General features: G+C 53.7%; 5 protein-coding genes across 5 annotated transcripts; 4 read left to right on the forward strand and 1 right to left on the reverse strand.

Annotated features, from left to right (window-relative positions):
- Positions 1-1148: 1148 nt before the first annotated feature.
- Positions 1149-4019, forward strand: BDP55DRAFT_539086 (glycosyl hydrolase family 3 N terminal domain-containing protein; the record flags this gene model as incomplete). The annotated part of the gene is made up of 1 exon (XM_060568002.1): positions 1149-4019. One exon carries the CDS (start codon positions 1149-1151, stop codon positions 4017-4019), a length of 2871 nt encoding a protein of 956 aa, XP_060436582.1.
- A 3506-nt stretch (positions 4020-7525) lies between these two features.
- On the forward strand, positions 7526-8502 carry BDP55DRAFT_625101 (uncharacterized protein; the record flags this gene model as incomplete). The annotated part of the gene is made up of 4 exons (XM_060571419.1): positions 7526-7597; positions 7684-7995; positions 8021-8110; positions 8410-8502. 4 exons carry the CDS (start codon positions 7526-7528, stop codon positions 8500-8502), a joined length of 567 nt encoding a protein of 188 aa, XP_060436583.1.
- A 1114-nt stretch (positions 8503-9616) lies between these two features.
- On the forward strand, positions 9617-10431 carry BDP55DRAFT_538404 (uncharacterized protein; the record flags this gene model as incomplete). The annotated part of the gene is made up of 3 exons (XM_060567942.1): positions 9617-9703; positions 9864-10177; positions 10260-10431. 3 exons carry the CDS (start codon positions 9617-9619, stop codon positions 10429-10431), a joined length of 573 nt encoding a protein of 190 aa, XP_060436584.1.
- Positions 10432-11604: 1173 nt separating this feature from the next.
- Positions 11605-13981, reverse strand: BDP55DRAFT_1480 (major facilitator superfamily transporter). Its single transcript, XM_060565592.1, has 2 exons — positions 12119-13981; positions 11605-12063 (listed from the first exon to the last, which is right to left on the reverse strand). The coding sequence occupies exons 1-2, from the start codon at positions 13655-13657 to the stop codon at positions 11785-11787; spliced, it is 1818 nt and encodes a 605-aa protein (XP_060436585.1). The 5' UTR covers positions 13658-13981; the 3' UTR covers positions 11605-11784.
- Positions 13982-15284, forward strand: BDP55DRAFT_1479 (uncharacterized protein). Its single transcript, XM_060565590.1, has one exon. The coding sequence runs from the start codon at positions 14307-14309 to the stop codon at positions 15021-15023; it is 717 nt and encodes a 238-aa protein (XP_060436586.1). The 5' UTR covers positions 13982-14306; the 3' UTR covers positions 15024-15284.
- Positions 15285-16059: the final 775 nt, after the last annotated feature.

Here is a 16059-nt window from a genome sequence, read left to right on the forward strand (position 1 = left end):
GCCACGAGTACCTGATATGGTCTGCCAGTTTTTCGTCAATGTTTCTGCCATTAGTGGGATAATTCGGTATCGCATCTTGAGACTGAGGTGAGCCCTGAGGTGTAATGTAAGACGGGATGGACTCCATCGGATCCAAGCGGGAGATCTCCGGCGCCCAGGTACGAACAGGCTTACCTAAGACCCCTGAATATACACTAGGTGGCCATGAACCTCAGCAAAGTTGCAAACAAACAGATGGGAATTTGGAGGAATTTGGCATGCTTCTGCCGGGTTTCTGGCTCTTCCAGGGGCAGGCGCTAGGTATTGTAGGCCCGTGCTGCCGAGGCCCCGCGCCAATCAACGGGGCAGGCACTCCAGTTAGCACTGAGAATGCGGCTCCACTGCCTGACTGGCGCTGTATCGAGGAAAGGGACGTCACTAAGACAGGGGCAGAGGTCCAAGCGTGGGGCGACCCGTAGACCACTACCTTACTTCGTACTTCGTACTGCGTAAGGTATGGGATACGTACCTAGACCCAGATTCCCCCACTGTTTCAACCGGAAGCTCCCAACTCCAGGCGGGCACGGCCTGATCCCTTCTGCAGTCTGCACTCAGCAGCGTGGTTTACGAAAGGTTAAGCACGCCAACACGCCGCCAGCACGCCAAAAGAGTAAGCCGCGGTGCTGCGAGTCGAAACCTTGAGGGAACAGACCTGACACCCCGTCCCTCGTCCCGGTCCCTTCAATTGTTTTGTCATTCTTCCAACCCTTCCCTTTTCGTCTTCACACGTCTTTGTCTAATCGTCTTGACCCGACACTGACATCACGTCGACTTCCGAGCTCGCCTACACTCTTCACATCCCACCAGACCCCAATCTCGATTGACTATATCCGAGTTGCTAGCACCGTCCCGTTGATAACCCCCAATCGTCTTCGACACGCATCTCAACTGCTTCGTCCAAGACCTGATACGGAAGCGTATTGAGCAATGGTCCGCCAATCGATCCGTGCTGCCACACTCAGTCACTGAACCGGACTGTTGCGCTCATCAGAGACAGATCGAGTCTCTATTGTTTATCATCTACCCAAGATCGAAGGCATTTGACTTCCTCTTGGGCGAAACCATTACCACAGCCGCGCACAGAACACAAACTATTCAATCTGTCCGCCATGGACCCCAGCAAAGAAGGACTTTTGGGCGACAAGTCCCGCCGCTCCTATGATGGAGAATCCGATGACGGCTCCGACATTGACGCCACCGACTACCTCGAGCGTAACGAAGAGAAGCAGGAGTCAAGGTTCCCCAAGCCTGCATTCCTTTCCGCCAGACCGAGAGGCTGCATTGCGGCTTTCAGAAGGCTCTTCCAGGGTCGCTCGAAGCTATGCCTGCTCATCACCGCCGTCGTCTTCATTATGTGGGTATTCATCAGCGCCGGAGGAGCCGTCATGTACAAGAAGTTCAAGGGCGCGCCCCCAACCGGCATGTCACCACCGTGGTACCCGACTCCAAAGGGTGGCATATCCAAAAACTGGGCCGAGAGCTACAAAAAGGCCGGAGAGATGGTTGCCAAGATGACGTTGCCCGAGAAGGTCAACATTACAACGGGAACTGGCTGGATGATGGGTCTCGCGGTCGGCACGACTGGCCCTGCCGTCCACGTCGGCTTCCCGCAACTTCAATTACAAGATGGTCCTCTCGGAATTCGATTTGCTGACAACGCGACCGCGTTTCCTGCCGGCGTCACTGTGGGCGCTACTTGGAACAAAGAGCTGATGTATCAGCGAGGCAAGGCACATGGGCAAGAAGCCCGAGGCAAGGGCATCAACGTGCTCCTCGGACCCTGCGTTGGCCCCCTTGGTCGACTACCTGCCGGTGGTCGCAACTGGGAGGGCTTCGGCGCCGACCCCTACCTGTCGGGTATTGCCGCCGCCGAGACCATCAAGGGCATTCAGGAGGAGGGCGTCATGGCTACTATCAAGCACTTTGTCGCTAACGAGCAAGAGCATTTCCGCCAAAGCTGGGAATGGGGATTGCCCAATGCCATCTCTAGCAACATTGACGATCGAGCCATGCACGAGTTGTACGCGTGGCCATTCCTCGATGCTGTCAAGGCTGGCGTCGCCAGTGTCATGTGCTCTTACAACCAGGTCAACAACTCGTACGCTTGTGACAACTCTAAGCTTCTCAACGGTATTCTGAAGGATGAGATGGGCTTCCAAGGGTTCGTAATGAGCGATTGGCTTGCACAACGCTCAGGCGTCGGCAGTGCTCTCGCAGGTTTGGATATGACGATGCCTGGTGATGGTCTATTCTGGCAGAATGGAAAATCTCTCTGGGGCCCCGAACTCACTCGAGCCGTCCTGAACGGATCCGTTCCTGTCGAACGACTGGATGATATGGCCGTTCGTATCGTTGCCTCCTGGTACAAGCTGGGACAGGACGACAAGAAACTTTACCCGGATGAGCTTCCCAACTTTTCCTCCTGGACCAACGACAAGATGGGTACCCTCGCTCCCGGCAGCAAGACGCCCCAGCCAGAGTTCGAGGTCAACAAGTACGTTAATGTGCAAGGCAATCACTCTGATATTGCCCGCCGTGTTGCTGCCGAGGGCACAGTCCTGCTCAAGAATAAGGACGTGCTGCCAATCAGCAGAGACGGCTTCATCGATGCGAAGCGCAAACGCCACGAGGGCAAATTGAAGATTGGAATTTTCGGCGAGGACGCTGGCCCAGGCAACGGGCCGAATTACTGCGCTGACCGTGGCTGCAATCAGGGAACACTGGGCTCGGGCTGGGGTAGCGGTGCGGTGGAATTCCCGTACCTCGTTACTCCTATCGAAGCCTTGAAGAAGGGCTTCAAGTCTGAGAAGGTTGAGCTATCCGAGTATCTCACAAACTCGCCTCCATTCCAGAAGGACCCATCTGTCCTACACAACCAGGATGTCTGCATTGTGTTTGCCAACGCAGACTCAGGAGAAGGTTTCCTGGCGTGGGGAGGCATTGGCGGGGATCGAAACGATCTCAAGCTGCAAAAAGGAGGAGACGACCTGATCCTCTTGGTCGCCGATAATTGCGGCAAAGGTGAAGGCAATTCAGCAGGTGGTGACACCATCGTTGTCATTCATTCAGTAGGCCCCGTTGAAATGGAACGCTGGATCGACCACCCTGGCGTCAAGGCAGTCCTCTACGCGAACCTCCCTGGAGAAGAGAGTGGCAATGCGCTGGCGGACGTGATCTTTGGCGATGTCAACCCTAGTGGCAAGCTGCCGTACACAATCCCCAAGTCTTTGAAGGACTTTGGACCTGCCGGACAGATCTTGTACCTGCCCAACGGCGTGGTGCCCCAACAAGACTTTTCTGAAGGACTCTACATCGACTACCGACACTTTGATAAGAATAACATTGAACCCCGTTTCGAATTTGGCTTCGGCCTGTCATACACGAGCTTCGAATTCTCCAACGTCGTCGTCGAGGGCGTCAAGGAGAAGAGCGCACTTCCATCACCTCGCCCAGCGCCCGCTGTGGAGCCACCAAAGTTTAGCGACAAGATCCCCGACAAGAAGGTGGCACTGTTCCCGGAAGGCTTCCGCAAGCTCGAGAAGTATGTATACCCTTACTTGGATACCGTGGACGACATCTCCTCGGACCCGTACCCTTACCCAGACGGATATGAGGTGAAGCAGCCTCCATCCCAAGCCGGCGGCGAGGAGGGCGGTAACCCCGACCTGTGGGAGACATATGTCACCGTCAAGGCAGACGTTACCAATACAGGCGCCGTAGCTGGCAAGGTCGTCCCCCAGTTGTACATGTCATATCCGAAGAACGTGCACGGCGTGGACTTCCCCGTCAAGGTTCTTCGTGGATTTGACAAGTTCAACTTAGAAAAGGGCGAGAAGAAGACTGTTACGTTCAACGTGACACGGCGCGACCTCAGCTACTGGGACGTGCGGCAACAGAACTGGGCAATGATTACGTTTGGGGAGTATTCGTTCCTTGTTGGCGAGAGCTCGAGACATTTGACGCAAATGGGCAGTTGGTAGTTGTTGTTGTTGTATATTTTATTGGTTTACGCTGGTTTGAAGCCATTGATGGTTATGATTGAAGATTGTGCAAAACACATATGGGAGTTTTGATTCTGCTCTGGTGTTATTCAGGACTACCTAGGCTACCTGGAGCCTAGTGAAGGTGATTGATCTATGCTTGTAGAATATGAACCGAGCTGTTTGATTACCATCACGGTTCAATTGAGCTCTACTTAACTGAACTTTATGTCTGTTCGTTGTGGGACTGCTATAGGATGGGTGTGATAATCCCAATCAGCATCGCACCGCTGCCCTTAGTACTCGTGGACAAAGGGCAAGACGAGATGTGCGTTTTCGTCGAAGGCTCATTTTACAATGTATGCCAATTGAGGGTTAATTCGATTATCCCTCTACTGATGGTAGTGAAAGGTCTTCTTCCAAGTCTACGAGTTACAATGGATCAACACAGGGCAGTAACACAACATATGTGAAACCTGACATTTGACCTATAAACTGCCCGTTCTGGGCCGGCTATTCTCCCAGTACACCTCATTCACTTGGATACTGAGTAAGACTGAATCCCTCTCTGCCTCGAGAGGAGTGGAAGGGAAGCTCCGTACCTCGCCTCTTTGCTCTCTTCACTGTCATCCCCAAAGACTCGGGGTATGACGATTAATCTCAAATTTCACCATCAACTCCGCCCCAAGAATACACCAACATGGGCGGCATCCCCCTCCGGAAAGGTATGCTCATGCCACCGAACCCCTACCGGGCTTCCTCGCCGACGGTTGCGGCTATGTAGACGCCGCCGGCCCGCCATTCAACCTCCTCGGCAACGGCACGATGTCGGCGTACTGTAACGATAAAGTTTGCAACGCGAATACCTTGACTGCTCTTAATCTCAACGACTATATCATCAATGTGCTGGGTGATTCAAGCCTGGGGCTGATGGTGTGTGGGGTTGAAAAGTTCTCGGAGACGTGTAGAGGGTGTTAGGTATGAGTGTGAGATGGTTGGTGGCGGGTATAAAGTGTCTTTTGTCATTATTAGTAAGTGCTGTTCGTTCTCCTCTCTGGAATCAAGGTTCTGGGTTTCTTTGGAAGGTATTGAGCATGCTACGAATCGAGGTAGCTTATATTGTGATCACTTGGAATGGGTACTTGGGCTGCCGTGGGAGGATATCGAGTTGCTACGAGATGCCGTTGGCCTAAAGGAGATTCCCCAAAGATGGTTGGTACTAAGTATGATATCTACAAGTTAGATGGAGGGAATGGGGGAGCGGGTGATGGCCCTGGGCTGTGGGTCGGCGTTGATGATTATCTCCCACTGGTGAAGGCCACGGTCAAAGACAAAGCAGAGTCGTAGGCCACATCCGGAGATAGGGATAGTTGCATGGTGGCGAGAATGGAAATAGGCGTTTGTGTTGATATCGGACCGATCCTGAGGCTACACGCATCGGTCGAGAGGACGTCTTGAGTAGGTACTAGAAGAATATGTCCCTTGATGTACCGAGCTTCCCAAGCAAGGATATGCCGAATGGCGCATGATGAATGAACTGGTGACCATTGAGAGATGGTGTCATTCAGGCAACAGCAGCGTGTGTTTGGTCGAACTTACATAGGTATTCCAGGCAGCAGTTTGTCAATGCGATCTGGGAGTGTTCGTGTGTTGTTGACTTTCTATGATGTCAGTGAGGATATATGGAAACTCGCGGAGTTCACGGAGTGTGGTCAGTAGGCTCCCGGCAACGTGGACGTGGGAGAGGGCCCAACCCGTGAGACAGTAAGCGGAGGCCACCGGGCTCGGGGACCTCGATATATTTCTTTTCGATAAAAGAGGTGTGACACAGTGGGTTCCAGGGTGTCGTTACCCGATGCAGTCAGCAACAGAGAAACGATTGGAAAGAGTGAGAAACACGTGATCGGCTCTGCGATGGGTAAGCTCAACCTCATAAATCTCACCAACGAGCTGTCTGCGCGGGGAGTGGGGGCTGCAAGGTCGTCCTAAACGCCGTCAATTGGTGTCTACTTTACATCACGTGCTATTACCTTGGGCGTTTCTATAATTTCATTCTGGCTTACAGAGCAGAGTGCATCATGTTGATGGCTGACATATCGTCGGCCGCCGTGGGAAGTGACGTCTCAGCGTGAGTGATTGGGTACGACGATGCGCCCGAATAATGACGATTTGGCTATACCAGCAAGTACTCGTCGTAGTGAACTCCACTGCGAGTGCACCAGAGTCTGAGGTTTGATGGCAGTGTACTCGGTGAGGTCCGGCGTGGGGGTGATGATTTTGAAGTGAAGTGGAAGTGGAAGGGAGGAGCTTTCATTTGGAATGATCTACGGATACCCCTTGGAAATAGGACTCTCGCCTCCGCTCCGGCTCCGGCGGAGTTCACGACAGCAAGTGCACAGGTTAGATGCCCAGGGGAGGAGATGCACGAGCGGATGCAAGGCACTGCTTCCCATCTTGCATTCCAGACATCCTAGAAGCTGCCAAAGAAGGAGCAATATCTCGAGACACATAGGTTGCCTCCCTCCATGAAAGATAATTCCGTATTGGGAAAGAACGGTCGAGAGGGTCCTCCTTCCTCCTTCCACCGTCTAGTCGGATTGTCAGGACCCGGATGGCTGAGGAAGGAGCGATGGGGCAAGCCACATCCGCAGCGAATCACGGCCCTTGCTCCCTTCTTTCTCTGAATTTCCATTGGTCAATGATCCACCCTTCTGAGCCTATAAACTGGGCCACTCGCATTAGGTTGTGGCGCAGTTGACGAGCCCGTGCTGTCAGATCACCGTGTGACGTTTCTCAGTCCACCGTCTTCTTGCTCTCTTCTTCCCAACTTCCACGCTTCATCCCGTCCTCTCATCCCAACTTGTATTGGTCGCCGCGCTTGTTCTCCGCTCTGCCGCGAGTCTAACGGCCTTGTCCGACATTCCGAGCCGTAACATAGCAAACCAAATGCTTCGCATCGCGCTTATAATCCTTCCTTCCTGGGCCGTAGACGGCGCTTCCGGTATCTTTGCTCTTCCGGCGCTTGGCTTGTCGTGAAGTGCTCCTCCGGGGCATAGAGCATCCGCGAGTCTGCCTCGCCAAAAATCGTACACGGGCTTTCTTCATGGCTATTCTCATACCTTTGGATGTTTTTTCGCTCGGCGCTTGGAATCCTGTATCGGATGGGGCAAATTTCTTCCTCTGGGCCATCCTTTGATACGTGATCGACCAGACGGATTTCCCTGCGGCTACAGTGTGTCGATCGATCTGCTCAGATAGGGCTGGGTCTCACAGCTACTCCCAGCCTCAACTTCAGCAGCCCATTGTCGACATCCAGAAGAAACCCATCGGTCCATCATTATTGGCCCACAATCCTAGCAGGCGGGAGGTTTGGGAGCCGAGGCACGGGCTTAGCTATGCCCCAAAGTCTAGAACCGGAATCACCCTGGTATCAATCCCAGCCTCTAGGAACGCCAAACAAGCGTGCAGGATGCTCAACCTGAAGCAAACGACAACCTCTATTCTCAATGACCGAATCCTTCACAACCGAGATTCAAGGTTCCTCACAACGGGTCCAGACTGGGGTCAAGAGCTCCAAGGTACACATGAACGAAATTTCGAGCGGCGGGGCAGCTGAATTGCAGACCAACCAACCCGCGGATAAAGCAACCTGGTTGACATTCAGCCCTATGGAATCATCCCCGCATCTACGACTTACTCCAACGTGGTTCATGTCTGGGATACCCAAACATCACGCGAGCTATGCAAGGTTGAGACAGAGCTTGGTTTACGCTCGCAGATAGCTCAACCCTTTTTTGACTCTCTTGCAGAGTTCTTCTACATTCGCGTCCACCTGCACCTAAAGTTCCTTGCATACGTTCGCTCCGTGCCCGGTCTCGATGCTATTACGTACCCCCGACCTCTACTCCGTTGGCACCTCGGCGAAAGTCAGATCCGCTCTCGCTCTACGAAGTACAATTCATTGTCGTATCTGCAGGTCTGTTGCAAACGGTCCCTCCCAGTCTTATTGGCCCATTGGCGCGAATCGACAAGCCTCCACCAAACAAGCTAATAGACCTCCGTCGGATTGCCAAACTGAGCCTCCCACCCAGGTCAGCAACAATGCCTTCTTCTGAGTCTGGTCATCCTTCGCCATAGTCAAAGCGTTCGCTATATGCAATCTTCACCTGACGATAGACCGGGGATGCCCGATCAATCACGGGCCGGGACTGGCGTGGGGTGGGTAGCCATTAGTCCATGCCATACGATCTGTCCTCCGCTAAAATCTGACGTTGCCTTTCCTGGGACCCTGCCACCCTTTCCTCGTTGATCGCCTGCCCCAACGCCCTATGAACTGTCTCTCATCGTCGACCACATGCCTGGTAGGGCTGCAGCTACGACCTCTGCGCAGTCTCGTTCCACCCAGAAGCATGCATGTCTAGGCTGTCCCGGCTTCTGGGGTCCGTCTATCGCGATTCCCATCGTCATCGGCAAGGGTGGGTGAGCTCTCCTGGGAGCTCGAGACAAAAATACGTCTGCTCTGTCAGCAGTTTTACTCATCGGCACCTGTATGCGATGTGACCAATGACTGACCTCAACCTTGCCTCTTCGCCCATCACACTGCATACCGTTCCCTTCCTTGCAAGCATCCAAGTCTTGGGAGAAAGAGTCAATGAATGTCTCGAGCATGTTCTTCCACCAGACCTGCAGCATAGCCGGTCTCCTGGGAACGGGTGAGGCTTCTGGTGAGAAGCACAGTGACCACCCGTTCTGCTGTCTGCGGTCATGGCACACCCATTCCCTGGTCTGTTTTTTTGGCGGACGCCCCTCTGATATGGTTACCGTAACCCCTGACGTCCTCTCTGATGCCTTCATCAGCCTCAGCCTCAGCTCCGGGCTACATCTCCCTCCATGTGGATGCTTCCTACCCGTTTAGAGTTCAAACGTTTGATTATTGCCGGAGCGGTGGCCGGCATTGACATCGTGGCTGGGCAAGCTCATATCATTATGATGCACCATCATATGCTGCCACTTTTGGCTGCAATCTTCTTCTTCTGGCTCTTGGAGAACGAATCTTGACCATACAAAACCATTCTGTCGTTTCAGATACCCGTCACAAAAGCGACTCTCCTCGGTGTTACTCAATACCAAGCTTTTCTGACGGTCTTTGCCGACTGTCGAGGCATCGCAAACTCACATCATCTCTCATCTCGTGATACGCCGTCTCCGGTTCGACTGCTGCGGATCTCTGTCAAGTACATTCTCAACGGCTATCTTGGGCCATCGAGCTCTGGCGACGTCATTGCAACAGACAGACATACCCAGTCAGAGGGTGTCTGATTACCTCGATCGACCCATCTACTCGGTTCGGAGATTCTACCCCGAAGTGGATATCTATCGTGATGAGCATCAAGCTCGAAGCCGAGGAACAGGATATATCACTAGCTTCCCCTGGCCCGAATCTGCCACTTTCCTTTGACCACGGACACACAAACATCACACAGCTTGAAGATCAAATAGACTCGGATACCCAGTACACAGTTGAGGACATCCTTGTCGCCTTTGCGCCGCCATCAGTCAGTCAGGAGTCCCATCCTTCCCGCAGACCGTCATCAACCATGTCTTCGTCGCGTTCCGGCCGCTCGGGAGGGTCATCAAGCCACCACCGTAGCTCCAAGAGTAGCAAGAAACCAAGGGCGGTTCAAGTCAGTCACGGTCTCCTCTTTGTATTACCTCCCCTTCCCCTACAAGGACATGCCACTAGATCTCGGTACTTTCTCGTTCCATTTCACGTCCAAGACTACACTGTTATACCCGACTCTTTCTTCTTCTTCGGTCATCATACTGACTTGAGTCCACCTACAGCGCTCAATCCAGCAACTCATCGAGTCCCTAGAGACGCACAGGGTCAACACCCTAACAGAGCTCTGTCGCATCGAACGCGTAGCAGCCACCTGCGAGAATGAAGAGGACGCTCTAGCTTTCCAGGGCCCCATGACCGCCGCCTGGGACTACTACGTGAATAGCAACCAGTTCCTGACGGAGCTCCGTGGCCTGACGCGGAGCTACCCCCTCTGCAGCGACCTCCTCTACGACGCCCACGTCCGCGTGCGCAACGATCCCAACTCGAATAAGAGCTGGAACCTGGCGTGGTTGTGTCTGGTCAAGATACAGGAAGAGTGAGCGATGCCCCAACCCCCCCAATCACCAAGATATGTCATGGAAGATCAAGGCTGACATTTAATTTCTTTGCGATTGTAGTGACCTTGTGTCCGGATACGCGGCCCTGGAGGCCACGAAGCCCGAGATGTGGGGAGGTCGCGAGCCGTCTACCGACGAGGCAGCCCAGCTCGGCGCCTGCTTCGAGTACGAATGGAACAAGGCCGTCGACACGATGCTACGGCACTGGTCCCTTCCCCCGACATGGTTTTAGTCTGGTTGTCGGGACTCACGATCATGATGAGCCGGCTTACATGAGCGTGGGTATCGGAAAGATGTAGAGGAGAAATTTTGCAAGAGGACGATTACGACACACATCTTACGGGGTAGAGTTTGATTGACTTGGTATTTAAAGCATGAGCGAGCGAGGGCAAGAGAATTTCAATTTCGGGGAATAGCATTATCATGGGGGGCATTGGGAAGAAGCATCGTCACCGGCATCAGCATACACCACTCCGTCTCGCGACAATGGTTGGAATTTTTCATAGCATTTTTGGTTCTCCGAGTTCTCAAACCTCCTGGAAGAGGTGAAGAGAATCAGATCATTGCAGTTATACAGGGCTTCTGGCAAGCCCGAGGGATATCACATCTCTACTTCGATTAGATGCATCAAAATATATGTCTATTCATACTGAACACAAACCTCATCGAGTTTTTCATTATAAACTCAATGTCGTCATCATGAGATGAAGCCTTCGTTCTTCACGGTTAAGCCGAAGGTGCAGGACACAGGCGACGGCCTCAACCCCAGAAACGAAACATCGCCACCGCGTACCCAACCAAGCCCAATAGGCATGAACGCAACCGTTTGACGTGAGAGATTCTACCGACATCACAACAAACCCCAGGATTTAGAACATTCCAGAACCATCGAAATGCTTAGCAAAGCAAGGGACAGAAAACCCTCTTCAAAAGGCCCTGGGTGCAAAAATGCACGGCGCCCGCATCGGGGCCTAGGTATGAAAATATCGGAGCGGGGCAGGCCGACTAGGGGTGGCGGGGGTTTTGCCAGCGCTGACTATTATGCCGGTCCGCCGACGGAGTAAGATACCATTATCCAACCATGGTAGGTTTGCCAGGTGTAGCTGCCTGCCTACCATATCCATCTCGTTCTCTCCACAAAGCTTTACAAGTTGCTGAGAATATCTACTGCGACTGATGTGGTAGTCGGTACAATGCGGGCGTTGACATGCAGCTATCTTGGACATGGCGATGCTCGTAAAATGCTAGCTGTGTTGCAGATTACCCAAGAATCGCGAATCGCGTCTGCGTATGCAGGCTCAGATGTTCAAAGACCAAGTCAAATCTTGAGATTTACGAGTTTGGGCCCGGTATTGGCCTCTTAGATCTATACCGTGTAGCTGTCTGCGTCTTCTTCTTCCAGGGGGTGAGCTGGTTCCACCCTCTTCTATTGATGCAAATATATCCGCTTTGAACCAGGCATTTCCGACACTTTTTTTTCCCCAATGCTATGATTATCCGAAACATTTTTCGACCGTTTACAAACATGAACCTAGCGGGGTTGACACATGTGTCGATCTTCGCGGCAAGAGATTGGTACAATGGCTCATGGCTCATTTTCGCCGTCAGTGCCATCTTCCTCGCCAACCCAATCGTCACTCTCGAGACCACGGTTGCGGATGGCGAGGGATCCAACCCATCCCAAGAGGGCAATGCCGCCAAATATGCCCCAGACCAGGGCCTCACCCTTGGGATGGACACGCGTGGATAGCGTGAAAAGGGAGCCAGAGACGAACGGACCAAAGCTGCGGCCCGCGGCGGACAGCGTCTGAGCGATGCCGTTCAATGTTCCCAAAGTAGCATGATTCGGTGCACAGTTCGTAATCTGCAGCCATCATTAGCAAGAATTCAAACATTTAAGTCATCATTGGATAACTTACCAAGAGCATGACGCTGGACAGTCCGCCCACGGCGCAGATGTTCTTGATGATGAGGATGACGCCCAGTTCCGCATACAGCCAAGCCGGACCGCTGCCGACGCCGAACAGCGGCTCGTCGTCCAAGTAGGGAATCCAGGGCATCAGTGCCATGCTAACAGCCAATCCCAGCAGGGCTATGCGGTAGGTGCCCAGATTTCCCAGCCGCGTCTTCAAGTGCTGGAAGAGGAAAGCTTGAAAGACGATGGTGGCCACTCCGGCCAGACTTAGACTGATACCAATCTTACTTGGCGGGAGACCGCGTCCTGTTGGAGGGTTGGCGTCGGCGAAGATCGGGTACAAGCTGTTGAAGGAGATGTTGGACAACTGGAATACTAGGTAGGTTAACAGTACGAGAACCGTATTGCGATTCAAAAGTTGACGCCATGTCGCTAGGTCGCCCGGGAGCTTAGCGTCATCGTCGGCATGGGCATCGTTCTCGGATGCATGCTGAAGCAACCCTTGATCCTCCCCTGCCTCGTCCTCGTCATCTTCTTCTTCCTCGTCGTCGTCGGTGCTGACCACGGCCTGTGATCCGCGGCGAGGCCAGCGTGTGGCCCACGAACCTCTGCGCGGTTGCGCTTCTCGCGAGACCCAGGACCAAGCTTTGCGCGCCCAAGCAGGAATCCAAGCTGCGTGGTCTGGCTCCAACGTTTCCAGTGTCTCCTCGAACCAGATTGCGACGACAATCACGCTGATGAATAATAGCCCTGCACTCAGCAAGTTGGGCGCAAGATATGGGTACCGCTTTCCCATGGTACCAACCAGTAGCCCGCCCAAGGCCGGACCCGTAATGCCGCCTAGGGAGTAGATGACGGGAAGCCATGTGAAGGCCCGACTTTGGTTGGAGCGGTCCGTCACTTCTCCCAGAACTGTGGGAACAACGGCAGCATTGCCATTGAGCATACCCATGGCCACATGAACGACTACGATCTGCCAGTAGGTCCTGCAGAACCCGAAGCCCACAAAACAGCCTGCTAACATGAAGGTACCCAGAACCATGGTTGGTTTCCTACCCACGACGTCTGACAGATAGCCCCATAATAGGTTCGTTGATAGTTGGGCGAGCGCAAATGCCGAGGCAAGGATTCCAACGTATAGGCCCGTCTGAGAATCTGGTATATCGGAGAAGGACTCTACCATCTGAGGCAGGTAAGGGCCGATGGAGTTTAGTGCTGTCTGCTCGCTCAGGGAGAGGAAGGCAAGCAAAGCAAGCTGCTTGACGGGCAGAGGAGTCTGCCGGTGGTCGTCGTCTGATGCATCGGAATCATCGTCGGAATGTGGGAAAAGCTCTGCGGATGATTGCTCGCGGGGTGTCTTGGGAGGTGGTGTCGGAAAGGTATGATATCGGTGAGTAGATTGGCGTCGCATCGTGGTCCTCCGGCTGGATTCAATATTCCCTAGGGTTGGGATGGGAGCGCCTGCGTGAAAGGAGCCGGACGAGGCTGTCCGGGACACAGCAGCTGCGCGAGCAACGTTGTTACTGTTGGTGGTGCGAGGCATGTTGGAAGCTGCGGCAATTGAGGCGCAGGGCCTGATGCAGAGGTCGACCAGTTGCAGCTACACAGGTTTCTTACAGAACTTAGCGGTGACGTCGTCGAGATGGTCGTCGAGATCGGTCACGGTTTACGGGTACTGGGGTCGGTGGTAAATGGTCGGAGATGGGTTCGGTGGTGAGCTGCTCGTTCGGGTGTAGCTGCTGGGCCCGGGCTACCCCGCTGCCAGGGTCTCACGGAGATGGAATGCAAAATCGTAGCCTCCAGCGCATGGTCTCGAGCTGGCTGTAAATGCGAGGAGGTGAGGTGATTCGGGAGGGGGGCAGGACAATTGACGAGGTGAGCACACTGGGGAGGGCGAAGATGTGCGTCTCTCAATGTCCTGGGCTGGGAGAAGGGGAGGGGAGGATGAGAGGAGGAGTCGAAGGTCGTAATGGGCGGAGGAGGAGGGATGCGCGGATGGTGTTGCGACGCAATGAAGTAAGGCAATTAATTAAGCGGGTGGTTGAAGAAAGGTGCTTGGTGCTGCAGGTCGGCGGAAGGATATCGGCGGGAATTACCTTAGCTTTCGGCTGGATGCGACGTAAGAGCTGCCCAGAGGAACAAGCGAAGACGGGTGCAAAAGATGAGAGGTCCAATGGAATTGAAGCACAGACATGGGTGACCTCATTTTTCATCCTCCTTTTTTTTTTCCTTTCCTTCCTTTTCCCTTTGCCTTCGGTCCTTCCCTATGCTTTTTCAGGTCGCCGCTTGGGGTGGGTGCCCACGTACCGGTACCTCACTCTCACTGCCCGGGGCGGGTGGCAGTGGATGCACCGTGCTCGCGACTGCCTGTGGCTCGTGCACCAGGCCGAAATGGAGGTGGCAGGCGGGAAGTGTACACTACTTGTAGCATCGCTTGGGTTGGGCCAGTTAAGCTTTCCGCACTGACAGACACCACTCGCACTAACAGCCAATCAAACGCACCAAGAGATCGGTGGCAGGCACGAGGCATCGATCGCACTTGCGCTTTTCTTCTTCAATCACGCGCAGATGATGACGCCCACCCTCCAAATCACCACTTTGTCATTGGCCAAACCCTTCTGATCTCTCATCTACCTTTGATCGTCCCAGATCTTCCCTCCCACGCACGCGGTACCTTTCCTTCACTTCCAACCAAAAATACAAAACTCAAACGGCCACTAATAGAACCCTGGCGCATGGTCTCTGTTCTCTTTCGCTTTGTTGTCGCATTCTACACGTGTGCTACCTATTCGGCATCTCCAACCGCTCGTCTCTGTCACGGCATCCAATCATTTGACTCAGCACAGCCGGGAATCCGCACCACCGCAGTACCTTACTGTACCTTATCAGCTAAAGAGACTGCCCTGTGATCAACATGTGTTGGCACCAGGCCATGTCTTTTTCGAGGCCGCATCGACCGCTGCAGCGAGACATCTGACTATGGCTCAGAAAACCTCCGAAGCTAGCTTCACGCAGGGTCCTGTCGCGTGCCCTTCTAGACCAGCGACGAGGCGCCCGGAGGACCTTGCACTTGACCTTACTAACAAAGAAGAGCCATGGCGAAGACTGAAAGTCATGCGTGGCTGCTGAAAGCAGGTGGGCGGTGCCAGCAAAGCTCTCCTAGATCTCGTGTCAAGACCCTGAAAACCATGAGACTGAGTCTTGCGAATTGTCTCTTTGGGTGTCTCAGAGAAGCTCGATAGCAAGAAAAGAGGCAACTATGGCATGCAAAAGAAGCCGGCGATTTGAGAAGATGTTGGCTCTTTGATTCTTGCTAGCACCACCAGACCCGCGGATGACCATGCCATGACATATTAAGATGGACGCGATTCAACATCTCGGTGTTAGTCACCGACCGACAGCTCCCAATACCGAGTTCATACGAAAACATGATCATGTATCCCTGTCTGGCTTCCCTTTCCTCTCATGGCATTGGAAGATCTCTCGTCCAGGCACCTTACGGAGAGTTACATGACAGATTGACACCCGGAGTGCCCCGCAGCCCCGGATTCGGGTGCTACGAAAGCCGCATGCCCGGTTGCAACCAAATGCGTGCCTGTCTCGGGCCGCATTGAACCGGGCCTGGGGGTGTGGCATCTTGACAAGATTCCCAGGAGGACGGTATACCCTCGGCCCCCACGGATCGCACATCATTGTCACGACTGGGAACAGCTTGGGATCGTCTTGTACCGACCTGCCGAGACGAGCCTGTAACACACGATGCTTTGGGACTTAGCATCGTCCTTCAGGTTCCTCAGCATTCTCAGCCCGGACTTCCGAGTATTAACTGCCACTAGGTCATCTTCTTCACGCTGTGTCAAAGATGACCATATGTCTCCGGTTAAGTTCCCATACTGAAGTATCCCTGGAGAGTGCAGTGGGACGGATCGACATGTACTTGCAAAC

The sequence above is a fragment of the Colletotrichum godetiae genome (genome assembly GCF_030913485.1).
Source record: "Colletotrichum godetiae strain CBS 193.32 chromosome Unknown BDP55scaffold_1, whole genome shotgun sequence".
In the NCBI taxonomy this organism is placed as follows: domain Eukaryota; kingdom Fungi; phylum Ascomycota; class Sordariomycetes; order Glomerellales; family Glomerellaceae; genus Colletotrichum; species Colletotrichum godetiae.